Source organism: Manis javanica, chromosome 16 (genome assembly GCF_040802235.1).
Source record: "Manis javanica isolate MJ-LG chromosome 16, MJ_LKY, whole genome shotgun sequence".
Taxonomy (NCBI): domain Eukaryota; kingdom Metazoa; phylum Chordata; class Mammalia; order Pholidota; family Manidae; genus Manis; species Manis javanica.
The window spans coordinates 21228981-21244008 of NC_133171.1; the positions used below are offsets into that span (position 1 = coordinate 21228981).

Here is a 15028-nt window from a genome sequence, read left to right on the forward strand (position 1 = left end):
TTTTATAAATTAAGCCGAAATAAAAAAGCCATGACCATCTGCATTTTAAGTAGATGCTAACTCTCCTGCATTAGACCTAATTTTAGTCAGCTAACAATACATAATTAGCCAACTATAAATGAAATTTTAGGATTTTAAATTCCTGAACTTTTTACAGTTCATGCTTGTAGTTATGTTGCCAACAGAGGCAAAGTCATTGATAATGATTAGTCAGTTTCATAGCGCCTTGGACTTCTTTTCTCATAGAAGAAAAACTGTAAAGAGTGTAAGTCTGGGGAGAGGAAATGCCGAGGCAAAATGCCTCTAAAAACTGAAATCGGTCAAAGGGAGGAAAAAAGTTTAAAACCTGTTCATTGCTTACAAACTGCAGTCCAGGGCCCTCTTCCCCCTCTGCTCAGGAAGAAGCCAGCCAGCCCCTCCCCTTAAACTCTCAGGTGCAGACACGCCTTCAGTTCCCCAGGTAATTACCCACTGACATGGAGATGAACTTTCTCTCCACCCCTGAGGATATGCAAATGCACTAAAGCCAGGCAAGATATTGTGGAAATCTTACAATTTTACCCACAGGCCACCCCTCTAGAAATCTCGCCTCACCATCTACTCATTCCCCTTCCAGAAAACTGGAGCACTGTAACCAAACTCATGACATAACAATAGCAACAGCAATAAAATGACAATCCTAAAGCTGGAGGATTCAGCTATGTTCAGTCTTATGCAGATTAAGTCCATAGCTCGTCCATTCCATAGGCAGGCGGTAGCCGAGGGTTCAGAGCAGTCATCACGCGGCAGGTGCAGCCAGGGGGGCACATCCAGGCCACAAGGACTAGGAGAAAATAACCTTAAGAGTGATAAGGTACATGCTTTAATGACACCAGCATAGGCAAATCTTGTCCATCAGGCAGGATACATGCAAGAGAGTGGCCCTGTGATAAAACAGTGGCAGGAATGGGATCTCGTCCTGGTCTAGTGACCAGACTTTCACCCCCCTCCCTGTGGGTGTTACAGAGGGGTCAGTATATAGGGCTATGGGAGGTACATGCACTGTGAGATAAAACTTCCCTGCAAGATGCTCTTACTTCCTGGACGTTTTGGGTACACTACTGGGAACTTTGGGGGCCATTCAGCTGCTTATTCCAGGAATACACAGGAGGTCAGCTTCCAGGCCTTTCCCCCAAGGTGCCAGAAGGGCCGGCCATCACCAGTCTATGTGTCAAAATGTCCAGGGCATGTGCATTCAGCAGTGTCTCCAGGGCTTAATGCAGTAGGGCGGGCAGCAGGATGTTGCTCTGCTGCCGTATCCTGGCTTCAGTAGCTCCTCTTTGGTTTGGACGCACAGTTGTATAGGGGAGGCGGCAAGGTGTGTGAGCACATCCACGGGGCTCGGAGCTCCTTCACGGGGCTACTCATCCAAACGCCACAGCACTGTCCATAGGCGAACTGACCAACCCCGTAGACTATTAGTGTCTGACTTCAGCCCAGATTTTTTCAACAAACTGTTGTACCTCTCTATCAGGCCTGCCCTGGTACAATTTTACGGTACATGAAATTTCCACTTTATTCCTAATTGCTGCACCCATTCTTGTAATGCATGTCCAGTAAAGTGGGTGCCTTGATGGCTCTCAGTCACCTGCAGCCGGCCATAGGCTGTAAAGAGAAGCTCCAGGCCCCTCTTGGTGGTTTGCTGATCTGCACGACCTGCAGGAAAAGCGAGGAATAGTCCAGTAGCCGTGTCCACACAAGTCACGGCATACCGATATCCTTCTGATATGGGCAGAGGCCCAATATAGTCTATTTTCCACCTGACAAGGGGTATTGGCCCCCTTACTATTATCCCATGTTGCTGTGGGACTCGGTGTTAAGTCCCTCTTAGAGCCCACAAGGCACTCCTTCCGGGCTCTGCTGACTTCAAAGGTCAGTGGCAAGCCCCACCGATGGGCTACAGCCCACATTGTCTTTTGCCCTACGTGCAACAAACGCTGGTGAAGCTATTGGGCCACATCAGAGGCAGACTTTCCTTCCAGCCAGTGTACCAGGGCCAATGTGTCTGCTTCATCATTGCCTGGGGATGCCAAAAGGCAAATGGCCAGTCACTTGATATACAATAATGGTCTTAGTCTGATCAAAGGTCTTGCCACAACTCTTGCCCCCAAGGGGCCAGGGACCAACCATCCAGTTGGCATGATACCATGATGGTAGCCACAGGGTCAAGCCCTGATAGATGGCCCAGCTGTCAGTGCAGACGACTATGGGGGAAGGCTCCTGGGTGATCACGAGCCATACTGGCTGCAACTCAGCCCATTAGCTGCTCTTCCCCTCTCCATCCTCCATCCATATTGTCTCAATCTTAGGATGGAAAGCCACAGCCCTCCACTTCAGTGGTGACTGCCCACTAGAGCTGTCTGTGGGCCAGCATCTTCAGGTATAGGGGCTTTTCAGTCCTAATGAGTCTTGGCTATCAATGGCTCAAAAGCATGTTCTTCCTGCTTTCCACTGATATAGGTCACTGGCCCCCAATAAGCATTGGAGTTCTCCACTTATAGTAGAGAGGGCGCTGTGCTACTGTAGATATGTGCCCCATTTGGCCAGTGGGACAGTGCCACGCCAGTCCATGGCCTTTGGGTCCAGTTTCACACCCACCCTGCGGTGGGATAGGTGGTTATTACCTTGGACGGAGCTGTTCTGCTGATGGGTATCCACAGCCAGTAAGGTGGGGTACACAGCAGCCGGTTGCTTTTCTATCCATAGTTGTGACCAGAATCCAATATGTTAGCGTGTACATTCAAGCCACTGCCAAAGACCCTATCCATAACCATTTCAGTTACATGAACAAGGCTGTGATGAGTCCATTATATTAAAGGCCTGTATGGTCTTGACTGCCTGCTTGGCAGGAGTAAAAGCAGCTGCACATGCCTCATCCCAGCCCTTCCTGATGCCCTTTCATACCAACCAGAATAAGTGCTTCAGAATTTATGCCAAGTGGGGGGGTTAAACTCTCCAGTAGCCCAAAAGACCCAAAAACTTGTAATCCTGCCACAATGGTAGGGGTGGGGAAAGTCTGGATCTTCTCTATAACTGCTTCAGGAACAACTTCAGTTTTACCCAACCAGAAAACCCCCAAGAGTTTCACAGACAAACCAGGTCCCTGAACCTTGGTGCTGTTCACAGCCCATCCCTTTTTCTGTGGATGTTGCAACAGTCTAGGAAGTGCCCCTTCTAAATCTGAAAGAGAATCAGACGTGAGCATAACGTCATCAATATAGTGATACAACCACACTGTTTGCGGTTTCTCCCATGAGGCCAAGTCCTGGGCTACAAGTCAGTGACAGATGGTGGGACTGGATATACCCCACTGGAAGGACAGTGAATGTCCACTTCTGGCCTTCCAACATGAAGGCAAACGGTTCCTGGCTTTCCTGTGCTATGTCAATAGAGAAGAAAGCATTAGCAAGGTCTACTACATAATGATACATTCCCAGCTCGTGGCTGAGGGTGTCCAGAATGTCTGCTATAGAGGGGACAGCAGCAGGCCAAGGGGGTGTGACTTCATTCAATTCCCTGTAGTCTACAGTCATACGCCAGGAGCTGTCTGGCTTTCTCACTGGCCACACTAGGGAATTAAAAGGGCTATGAGTGGGCTTTATGATGCCCACCCTCTCCAACTCCTGTAGAGTTTCTCCAATTTCCTTGTGCCCCCAGGCAATTTATACTGCTTAGTATTCGTCACCCGCCGAGGTACAGGCAGAGCAACAGGTGGGTGCTTAGCATGTCCCCTCAGAACTGCCTTTACCACACGTACCCTCAGTCTGAACTCACCTGCAGGGGTTTGTAAGCACAGGCCCTGCAGCATATCTACCCCCAAAATATATTCAGGGATGGGAGAAATGTCCATATACTCCTTTGGGGGTAAATGTCCTATTCCCAATGAGATTTGGGCTTTCTTCACTCTAATTGCCTTACCTCCATAGCATCTATCACACCAGGGGTCCTGGGAAAACACCTAGGGTTGCCATCAATCAGAGAACACTCAACTCCTGTCTCCACCAGTGCCAGAACACGTTGTACATTCACAGGGGACAAATGAATTCCAAATTTGACATGTGGCCTCTGGTCCCCACCATGTCCTCCCAAGGTGGGGACTTTGGTCCCCCCTCAGTCCAACTGCAATGCCCAGTGGACCTCCTTTTGGGGTGAGGGCTGAGATGAATCCTAACTACTGGCTCCTATGAAGTTTTGCAGGGACATAGGCCGGGCATGAGGCCTTGACTCTGGTTTCTGTGTCCCAGACCTCAGGGCCTGGAACTGCTGCTCTGGCTTTATTTGGTGCCATAGTTCTAACAACATTCTTTTGGGCTGCCCATCAAGCTTTTCTTTCACTACCCCAGCCTTTATCAAATTAGCCCACATCTGGGTATTCAAGACCTTCACTGGGCCTTTTGCACCTCTCCTTTCAGTCATGGCCCATACTTCCCTCCATGCCCTTATTGTTTCAACCTCCCCCAGATCTGTGAAAGTATTTGTAGCCTCGCTTATGGGTTGCCCTAGGTGGGGGGCAAGAGTATTCACTAGGGACCCAAAGAGAGATGTGGGAGCTGTGTGCAGCACCACATTGCTCATTCCTACAGTAAACACCTCCTCATCTAGGCCCTGGGGGGTCCATATTATAGGTGACATTTTTCATGCCCAATTCCCACAGTACCATACCACGATCTTTGAGGGCCACTCTGCTGTTACTCCAGGAATACACACAAGGCCAGCTTCCAGGAGGTAAGAGCATCTTACAGGGAAGTTTTATGTCTCCCGTAGCCCTATATATACACTGACCCATCTGTAACTCCCACAGGGAGGGGGATGAGTCTGGTGCTAGACTAGGATGAGACCCCATTCCTGCCACTGTCCTGTCACAGGAGCACTCTCTTGCATGCATCCTACCTGATGGACAAGATTTGCCTATGTTGGTGTCATTAAAACGTGTTTCCCTATTGCCCTTAAGGTTATTCTACAGTCCCTGTGGCCTGGCACTGCCTTCTGGCTGCAGCTGCCGCATTATGATTGCTCTGAACTCCTACCTGTTCAGCTACTGACTGCCTGTGGGATGGACAATCTATGGACTTAAGGACTCTGAACCTAGATGGATACTCCAGCTTGAGGATTATCATGATTTTATGTTATTAGTCTGGTTCCAATGCTCCAGTTTTCTTGCACAGGGGCCACTGCAGAAGATGGGGAACATGTGCATTGTGAGGTGAGATTTCTGGAGGGGTGGCTTGTGGGTAAAATTGCTATATTTCCAGAACCTCTCATCTGGCTTTAGTGCATCTCCATATCAATAGGTGTTTCCAAGGAGGGGAGAGAAGCAGTCCATCTCCATATCAGCAGGTAATTACAAAGGCCAGAGAGGGGCCAGAGAGGTAAGGTGGGGTTTTTCACTCTGCTGCGGCAGCTGGGTCGAGAGAGGCACGGGACAACTGCCTGTGAGCAATAATTGGGTTTCTTGAACTTTATTTCTCCCTTTGACTGATTACAGTTTCAAAGGTATTTTGCCCCGGGATTTCCCCTCCCTGGAGTTATACAAGTTAAAAGAAATGTATGAAATAAATGTAATGACAGTGTGAGATGTATGACAACTGTTCATTCTTCTACTGAAAACCTTATCTTTGCCCAAGGCCAAATGCTGCAATTTCAGGTTCAATGAGGCCAGCTGAAATTTCTTAAAATACAAATGAATACTTGGTGAAAATATAAGACACACTGTTGAAATAATTAACAGTGATTATATCTGAATAGCAGGGTTTCAGAAAATTTCTTCCTCATACGTTTCTGTATCAAAAGCCTCCCTCAAATTTTGGGAAAGGTACATAGTGTATAACAGTAGCAAGTGTAGAACAGAGAGTGGTGAATTTGGGAAAGCTGGAGTACACACCTTTATGCAGCCACACCTGCCAATGAAGTCAATTCTCAACTTAGCTCAACAAACGTTTAAGGAGCACAAACCCTGGGGCATGCCCTCCTGTAGGTGCCGGAGCACAGAATGTCCAGGCCCAAGGCACTCCCAACTAGCACTTGCTGGGGAGGGAGTGCCTTTCACCCATAGTGCAAAAATAACTTTCCCTTCTGAGTTCTTAGCTGAGACCCTTTCCAGTAATAAAAGATTAACAAGAGAAAAACAAGTTTATCGACATGTATACCCCATGTATACATGGGAGATACCAGGGAAAAATGAGTAACTCAAAGAAGTGGCTTACAAAGCATCTTCAACAAAGAACAATAAATTTGTGGAGAAATGAGTTGTAGGCTTTGAAGGGCAGAGATAAAGGTTAGTCAATAAAATCTGTTATTGTAGAGTCCTCTGGTGCCCAGTGATGCCAATAGGGTCTAGAGTTGACTCTGGGACCAAACTTTGTCCTTCCTGGTGGAGGCAGGCAGGGGAAGGCGGACAGTTTGTAAACTTAAGTCCTGCTTTTAGGCAAATAGGGGGAGGGCAGAGAGCTTTTCTAACATCTGTTTCATCTCAAATGCCTTCAGCTCACAATAATCCTTATGCCAAAGCAGCGTATTTTGAGATGGCATGTCCTGAACTCCTACTGTCCTATTTTGGGGCAACATATTCCCCTGCATATCTGAACTGGCCTAATGATACCTAATACAAACTCAAATAATGAGCTGGCAAGAAAAAAAAACATAAACAGAAACCTTAATGCAGAAATAGAAAATTCCATTAATTCAACATTTATTAATTACACACTCATACAACTCTACTGACAAGACATTGAGGCATTTACAAAATTATAAAAAACTGGAAAAATGAGCTACGTGCATGTTTCAAAGCAAAATACTTCCACATCTCCAACTACACTTACTCTAAAACTTTATCACATAAAACACAGCACAAAAAAAATCACAGCATAGAAGTTACACTCAAGTAAGGTGCTATCTAAAATAGCTGCACATGAATAAGTAAAACTACAGCCTCCTGACTTCAGAGAAGGCAGTCAGTCATGTGGCACAATTTAATAATGTAAGTTAACAAAGAACATTTATTTGCATTGCTTCTGATCTTTATTTTCATAGAATCTTTCCATAAGAATCAAGGTAGACATGGAAACAATACTTGCCATAAAATCATATTTAAAAGAGATTCAAAGAGCTACTGATAACAGATGCAGATGAGTTCTTTAAGTGAGGCCCCCTGCACAGCTGGGAAAGTAAACTGAGAAGTGTATTTTCTTGCCCATAGGCTCCTGTTATCTGGGTAATTTCATTTGAGTTATGTGATAGTTGCTGGGAAGTTCTTGATGAGAACTCACTGGAGCAATGCTTTTTTACATAGAATGTTTAGTAAGATAAAATAATACTTGAAAAATGAAGGAAGATTAATATCTATCTCCCTCTCGGCCTAGATTAGGGGTTGGCAAACTTGCAAAAAGCCAAGGAGTAAACATTTTAGGCTTTGTAGGCCTTTTTCAAGTACTCAGACAAGAAAGTAGCCATAGATCATATGGTAAATGGGTATGGTATTAAATGTTTCAATAAACATTTATTTATGGATCCTTAAATCTGAATTTCATGTATCATGAAATATTGTTCAGATTTTTTCCCAACAATTTGGTAATGTAAAAACCATTCTCAGGTTTGGGTTGTAAAAAAACAGGTGGCAGGCCAGATCCGGTTTGTGAGCTATAGTTCGCCAACACCTGGTCTAATGACGGTCCTTCTCTAATTCTTGTTGTTAAAATATATTTAAAAAAAAAAATCCCACTTGCCTCTACTCTTCTTTGCTTTATGCTCATTTCCCAAAGGAAACTAATGAAACTGAAAATAGGGCAGAAATGGAAACATAATTTCCTAGTAGTAAATTTAGATGAGGACTTCAGTGTAAAAATGGGTCCAGAAAAAGTCAGAGTGGCTCCTTCATTCCTCACAGAAACACAGGCAACTCTGCTGTTTCAGAAGTTGGAAAAGTGATTGATTCAGCCTCTGTATCAACATCCCTGACTAGCTGGCGAGGAGTGTCAGGCTGCGCTGGCAGGTGGCCAGGGTGCCGTGCCTGTGACCAGCCCGCCAGTCCTGCTCGGGGGACGCCCCTGCAGCCCTCTGCATCTAAGTCCTGGAGCCACGTGGGAGATGGCTGCGCCACTGCCCTGGGTGACGGGGCCCCACGGGCTGGCTGGCCTCACTCCACACCTTGCCCCGAGGTACCTGGGGTTGTGGTGGGGCTTCAGGGTTTCATTATAAACCCAACGAGGGCTCTCGGGGACTCTGCAGACACAGACCAGCCACAGGTACTGGCCCCTAGGCAGGTAAGGGGAGGGGCGCCTAAGATCATAAGTACTGGATGAGCTTTAAAAAATCATTAATTCCAATAAATTCTAAGTTTATTTAAAATAATGTATGGTAATGGCCTCATATATGACGTAAGCTTGCTTTTTTATTTTTTTTAAAAAAAGGAAGAATCCTACAAGCCTCCAAAACACACATACTTGAGTTCCAGATACTCATCAATGCCATACCTGGACCCCTCTCGCCCAAGGCCAGACTGCTTCACCCCACCGAAGGGGCACTCCACGGAGGAGATCAGCCCTTCATTCACGCCAACCATGCCGACCTCCAGCTGCTCTGCCACCCTCCAGATCTGGGCTGGGTCTTGAGAGTAAAAATAACCTGTTACAGGAATAAAGGACAGAGCATGTGGAACAGTTATTAAGGACATGTCTATTGCCTAGGATGCCACTGATGACTATCTGTCTAGTCACCTGGCTGGAACTAGTCACTAGTCACTCCTCCCTCATACAGCCCCAACTTGGTCTTCTCCATTGCTCATTCGAGACCTTTGGAAATCACCTTTCTGCTTCTGTTCCATTCTCATGAGGGCTCTCACCACCTCCCACCAGGACTGTAACAATAACCTCCCAGCTCCTAAAGTCTACTCTTCAATCTATCCTGCTGGGTTAGGTTAATCTCATGATATTTTTGCCAAACCTTCTGGTGACCCCTCATTATCTATAAAATAAGGTTAGACTCCTAGTAGGTATTTAAATCCTCCCTAGGGTGGTTACAATCAACATTTCCAGCTTTACTTTCCATCATTCCAGTCACCAACCACTGTCTCTAAACTCCTCAGTCAATTCTCCTTGCCCTTTCTTATTTCACTCTTAACTTCCTTGATCCTCTCGGCCCAGAATCTATCTCCTCCAATCTCTGCACAATCAGAATCCTGCCCATCTTTGATGACCTAGTCTAGAGCACAGCTTCCTACACCATCATCCCAATGAATGAAAGAAAGGAATGCTGAACTCAGAGCCACAGGGGCTCTTCTGCACATTGTACACCAGCTCTGTAACTGTTTGGCATAGACAGCATGGGGCGAGGGACAGCACACTCTTTCTCTTGTTATAAATAGTTCTCTTAGCCCCAGATGGGAAGCTTCTATAGAGGTGCAGCTCTATCTTTACATCTTTGTATCTTCCTCAGTACTTTGCTCACTGTGGATGCCAAACAGATTTGTCGAGTGCATTTATGCACGTATGATTTTGTCAGGGTAATAGGGTGCACACCGTGGCTGCCTTGACCACCTCCTCATTAAAGAATAGTGGCCAACCAGCAAAAGGCATCTTCGCTTCTCTCGCCATCCTTGACACTCTGCTGATGCCCTTGGTCTGGTGCTTCCTCTTCAGTTCAGGTTTCCAGGAGCAAAATAGAGGGGAAAGCACTTGGGATTTCCAGACACCAAGCCCCTGAGAACATGGGACTTAAGGGGTGTGTGCAGTTGTCCACCTGGAACTAGCTGCACAGCCTCGGCTCCCATTGCTCTCCTAGGTCTAACCAGGTGCATCAAGGGGAAATGACAAAAGAATTGCACAACTTGCACAAGCCTGGAAAGCAGCTAAACACATGTGCCAATGATGTTTCCTTCTTAAAACCCAGTGCAATATTTAGAAGGCAAATTCCAGCATCAGCTTGAGAAGTGAGCATGACTGCCACCCAGCAAGGTGAGGCCTACCTGCTAACCCAACGTCAGTCGCGTTAGCGATCGCCACAGCCTCCTCCTCTGTATCGAACCTGCCAAAGGTAAGATGGGTCATCAGCAAGACGTGTAAGAGGGGAGTGAAAAAAACCAGCTGTCTTTTCTCCTGGTTAGTTTCCCAAACAATGATAAGCTGGAGTTTTGCAAAGAGATCCCAGGGCAGATCACAGAAGAAAACAGCACCTCTTTGCATGATGATTCCACGTCCGAGTCCAGCTGCACCAGCCGGCACTGGTTCTTCCCTCAGGAGAGAGCAAGAGACAAGCAGGCCAGTGTGCAGGGAAACGCACCAAAGCCACCACGTCAAACAAAATGCCTTCAAGGGTCAGTACTCTCGCCACCTACTAAGAATATACAATCATAACAACTACTTTAAAAGCAGCCGTAATGTAGTAGAAAGAAAACCATCCAGAGGAAGTTGGGGCCCAGGCTGCTGTCGGCCGTACCACTTATGCTGCACACAAGAGTGATGGCGCCAGGGCTCCGTCCTCTGAAATGAAAGCATGGCAGCAGCACTGAAGCCCTGCGCACTGTCTTTCAGCTTTATCATTTCAGTTTTGGAACAAGATTTGAGGCATTTTTCTGTTGCCCCGGAACTTTAATGGCACCAGGCAGAGTTGACTGGGCTGCCCTGGGCCCTGTCAATAGAAGATGAACGCTGGAGAGAAGAGAGTTTTGGGGAGGGAAGGCCAAGGAGGGTGACCCCAGGAGAATCAGTTGTTCTGAGGATTCCTTGTTCTGAGCTGTGTCTCCCAGGGCTTGTCTCTCCACTCTCAGGTAGCAACCCTTTCTAGCTACAGAACAGGAAAACAGGGCATCACTTCCCTCTGGACCTCAAAATGCACTAATCACACCTGCAGCTGAGGCATCATTGAGGACTTTCACTTTTCAGCTGTGATACAGCATCGGAGCTGTGTCCCTCCACTCCGTCCCAGGAGAGGGGGGTGAAACTAGAGTCCACTGGTAACAACTGTTTATCCCAGACCTAAATTTTAATTATATGGCTTCCATGTAATGGTATCAGGCAATGTGCTAAGTGCTTTACATACATTAAACATTTAAACCTTAAAACCACCCTGGGTGGCAGGTCCTAGTTTTCTCCCTTTCTCCGTACGAGGACCCTGAGGTTCAGAGAGGTTTACTCGTCTGAGCGTACACAGGTACGAAGTAGCAAAGCCTGAATCTACACCCAGTTCAACTCCAAAGTCTGTGTTCCTAATCACTGCATCCTTTCGATTCTTTGAAAAGGCCAGGTTCACATTCTAGGTAAAAAAATTTTTATTGAAACAAAGATGATGAAAGTTCTTCAAGTGGTCCCTTTCCCCAGTGGAGGATTAATATATAAATCTCATTAGCAAGATGGTAACAAAGCTGACAAAGGATATGATAAGAAAGATGGTATAAAATGAAAGACACTCTGGAAAAGACAAGAAGGTAGTTGGATCCTGGGGAGAATGATGGCCTCAAGGGAGAAAGCTAGGGGCCATCCACGGAGGGTGGGAAGGGCCACAGCTTATGGGGCCTGCGCCTCCCCCTTCACACATGTGAATTTCAGATGCTGTTGCCTACAGACCTGGATCCCTGTTGCTATGGGCAGAAGAGCAGCAAGGCCAGCTCAGGGAGGCAGGGAACTCAGGCAGCTGGCAGAGTGATACCAAAGCAAGTACGGGCAGCCACACAAGACAGGGGCCTCTAGTCTGGAATCCCTTACGAGAGAGGCAACTGCAAAATGCCCTGGGAGTAAAGGACACCTGGGGCAGGAGGAGTGGTGTTGAGACTGGGTTTTAATACTAGAGGCTTCCTTTCTGAGGCTTGACCCTTTGTCCTCTAAATGTACCAGAAGGAACATAAACTAAACTCTACGCTTTTTACCGCAATTCCAAGGCAGATGCTACCAGACAAAGCAGCTAACAGTTCAAGAGTCTAAAGATGAGTTCAGAGAAATTGATAGGCCATCTGAAGAGCTCCAAGATTAAGATATCAGAGTAACCTATGCTAGAGGAGGCAGATAGTGGAATGGGATAAAAACGTAAGAGAAGGGTAAGTATCCACCTCAAAAGAAGGGCGCACAATGAAGCAGGAAGGATCAGTTATGGGGCAGAGCCACTTGGTGGATGGGTTAGATGGTAGAATGGGTATATTTGAATAATGAACTGCTACACACGCAGATGGAGGGAAAGGAGTATCTCAGAAGACGTCAGGAATGGATGAAAAAGAGTTCAGAGAAGTGGAGGATGAAAGTAGACATATTACTACAGTAGACATTGTAGAAGGCTGGGAGAGGATAAGTGGAGGGGAAAGAAATATTTGGAAAAAACGATGACCAAGAATTTCCCAGGACTAAACACTTTAGATGTTAAAGGAAGACATAAGGACCTCAGAATGAAAAAAGCCCATAATGTGTCACACCAGTAACACTTAAGAATATCCAAGACCATGAGATATTTTAAAAGTGTCCTAAGAGAAAAAGTAGATCCTTTTTAAGGGAAAGACCCAGACCTTAACTTCTCAGTAACAACCCTGGAAATAAGTCGACAAAGGGGTAATATCTTCAAAGAGTTGAATCTATAATTTTATCCAGGCAAATTATTATTTACTTGTGAGTGTGAGAGAAAAGATCATGTAAGAACCCAGAAAGTTCACTTCCCACAGACTCCTTGAAAGAACCTTTTGAAGATGTATTCCATTAAAAAGACAGATGAATTCAGCAGAAAGCAAGAAGTAAGAAAGCAAAGAATTTGGTAATTTTGTGGTCTAAATAGGCAATAAGAACACCCACCCAGGCCTTACAACAGCACATGAACCAAAATTCTCTCTAGGTTTCCTTTTTCTATACGTTCTCCTATCTTCCTACCAGCTGAATGCTCTTACTTGATAACTGGTGCCAGAGGTCCAAAAGTCTCTTCATGAGAGCAGAGCATGTCCCTGGTGACATTGCTGAGCAGAGTGGGCTCAAAGAAGTTCTTTCCAAGTGGATGTCGCTTCCCACCTGTCACAATGGTGGCCCCTTTGGAAATGGCATCACTCACGTGTTTCTCTACCTGCACGAAGAGAAAAAGAAGAGACTTTGGGAAGGCTGCTTGGGGTACTCTGGAAATGATGCAATCTCTTAAACTGTTTAAACTGCAGAAAACTATAACTGGTTTGCTCTTTTCTCTTTTGAAAATAGGTTTAAAACATACCCTAGTTCTACATATGCAGATACAGAGACCATCAGAGGGCACATGGTGTGTACAATGGTGCCCTCTCCCCGGTCTTTGCCTTCTGGCTCCTTGATCTTCCTATTTATTGAATGGCCTGCCGTGTAGTGGTGTCCTTCCAGGCCTGAGGCCAGGTGGTTTTCCTGGGATCTGTTCTCACTGTATTCCTCGTTTTTTCCAGGAATCGTGGAGCCCATGTTGTCTCCTGGACTTCACTATCATTTTACTCTAATCCACTCTTCTCAAGTTGTTGTTTTAAAAAAGGTGCACTAAAAATGGCTTACTTTTGGACTTTTCTGACCCTGCATGTCTGGTGTTTTACTTTGTATTGGTGGTGATGAAATTGTGATCTGAACTAATTTTCCTTCAGAATTTTGAGTGCACTTGTGCACTTCTAGTGTTGCTGATGAAAAGTCTAATTCTAAAGCAGTTCTACTTGAACAGCCAAGTTTGTGGGTAGCCTGTCTTCTGGGATCTTTCTGTATGTTCCTGACATTCTGAAATTTAGCAAAATATATCTGGGTTTTTCTTCTTATTCATTCTACTTGGCAGTTGGTGAATGCTTTCAATCTGAAGAACTGTTACTTTCCCTACCTGGGATAAGCTTTCTTCTATTATTTATTTGATACTGCTCTTTTTTCTATCTCAATTCCTCCTTTCTAGAGCTCCTATTATTAAATGCATATCCCCATCATCTTCGGCATTTGTTGTATTTTTCATCCGTTTTCCTTTAAATCTAAGAGCTCTACTTCATTTTGTTTCTTCATCAACTGACTTTTAAAAGAATTTTTATAGGAGGATTAAAGATGGTGGTGTGAGACACTCTTAAGAGAAATTAAAGAAGACTCCAATAAATGGAAACACATCCCGTGCTCATGGATAGGAAGAATTAATATTGTCAAAATGGCCATCCTGCCTAAAGGAATCTACAGATTCAATGCAATCCCTATCAAAATACCAATAGCACTCTTCAACGAACTGGAACAAATAGTTCTAAAATTCATATGCAACCACAAAAGATGCCAAATAGCCAAAGGAATCCTGAGAAGGAAGAATAAAGTTGGGGGGTTACACTTCCCAATGTCAAGCTCCACAGTAATGAAGAAAATTTGATACTGGCACAAGAACAGACCCACAGACCAATGGAATAGACTAGAGAGCCCAGATGTAAACCCAAGCATATATGGTTAATTAATGTATGATAAAAGAGCCATGGATGTACAATGGGGAAATGGCAGCCTCTTCAACAACTGGTGTTGGCAAAACTGGACACCTACATGTAAGAGAATGAAAATGGATTATTGTCTATCCCCATACACAAAAGTAAACTCGAAATGGATCAAATATCTGAATCAAAGTCATGAAACCATAAAACTCTTAGAAGACAACATAGGCAAAAATCTCCTGAATATAAACACAAGCAACTTTTTTCCGAATGCATCTCCTCAAGCAAGGGAAACAAAAGCAAAAATGAACACATGGGACTACATCAAACTAAAAAGCTTGTGTACAGCAAAGGACACCATTAGTAAAACAAAAAAGCATCCTACAGAATGGGAGAATATATTTGTAAACGACATATATGACAAGGGATTAACATCCAAAATATATAAAGAACTCACATACCTCTACACCCAAAAAGCAAATAACCGGATTAAAAAATGGGCGGAGGATCTGAACAGACACTTCTCTAAAGAAGAAATTCAGATGGCCAACAGTTACATGAAAAGATCTTCCACATCACTAATTATCAGGGAAATGCAAATTAAAACCACAATGAGATATCACCTCATAGCAGGATGGCCAA

The 15028-nt window shown here is 45.1% G+C and overlaps 1 protein-coding gene across 3 annotated transcripts in view; it reads right to left on the reverse strand.

Annotated features, from left to right (window-relative positions):
- Positions 1 to 6691: 6691 nt before the first annotated feature.
- The window catches only part of ALDH5A1 (aldehyde dehydrogenase 5 family member A1), a 49772-nt gene continuing 41435 nt past the window's right edge, over positions 6692 to 15028 (reverse strand). For all 3 annotated transcript variants that reach the window (XM_036994360.2, XM_073224720.1, XM_036994361.2), the window contains 3 exons: positions 12893 to 13062; positions 9998 to 10056; positions 6692 to 8658 (listed from right to left, as the gene is read on the reverse strand). In XM_036994360.2, the coding sequence (XP_036850255.2) occupies positions 8453 to 8658; positions 9998 to 10056; positions 12893 to 13062 (435 nt within the window). In that variant the 3' untranslated portion in view covers positions 6692 to 8452. The remainder of the gene's footprint in view (positions 8659 to 9997; positions 10057 to 12892; positions 13063 to 15028) is intronic.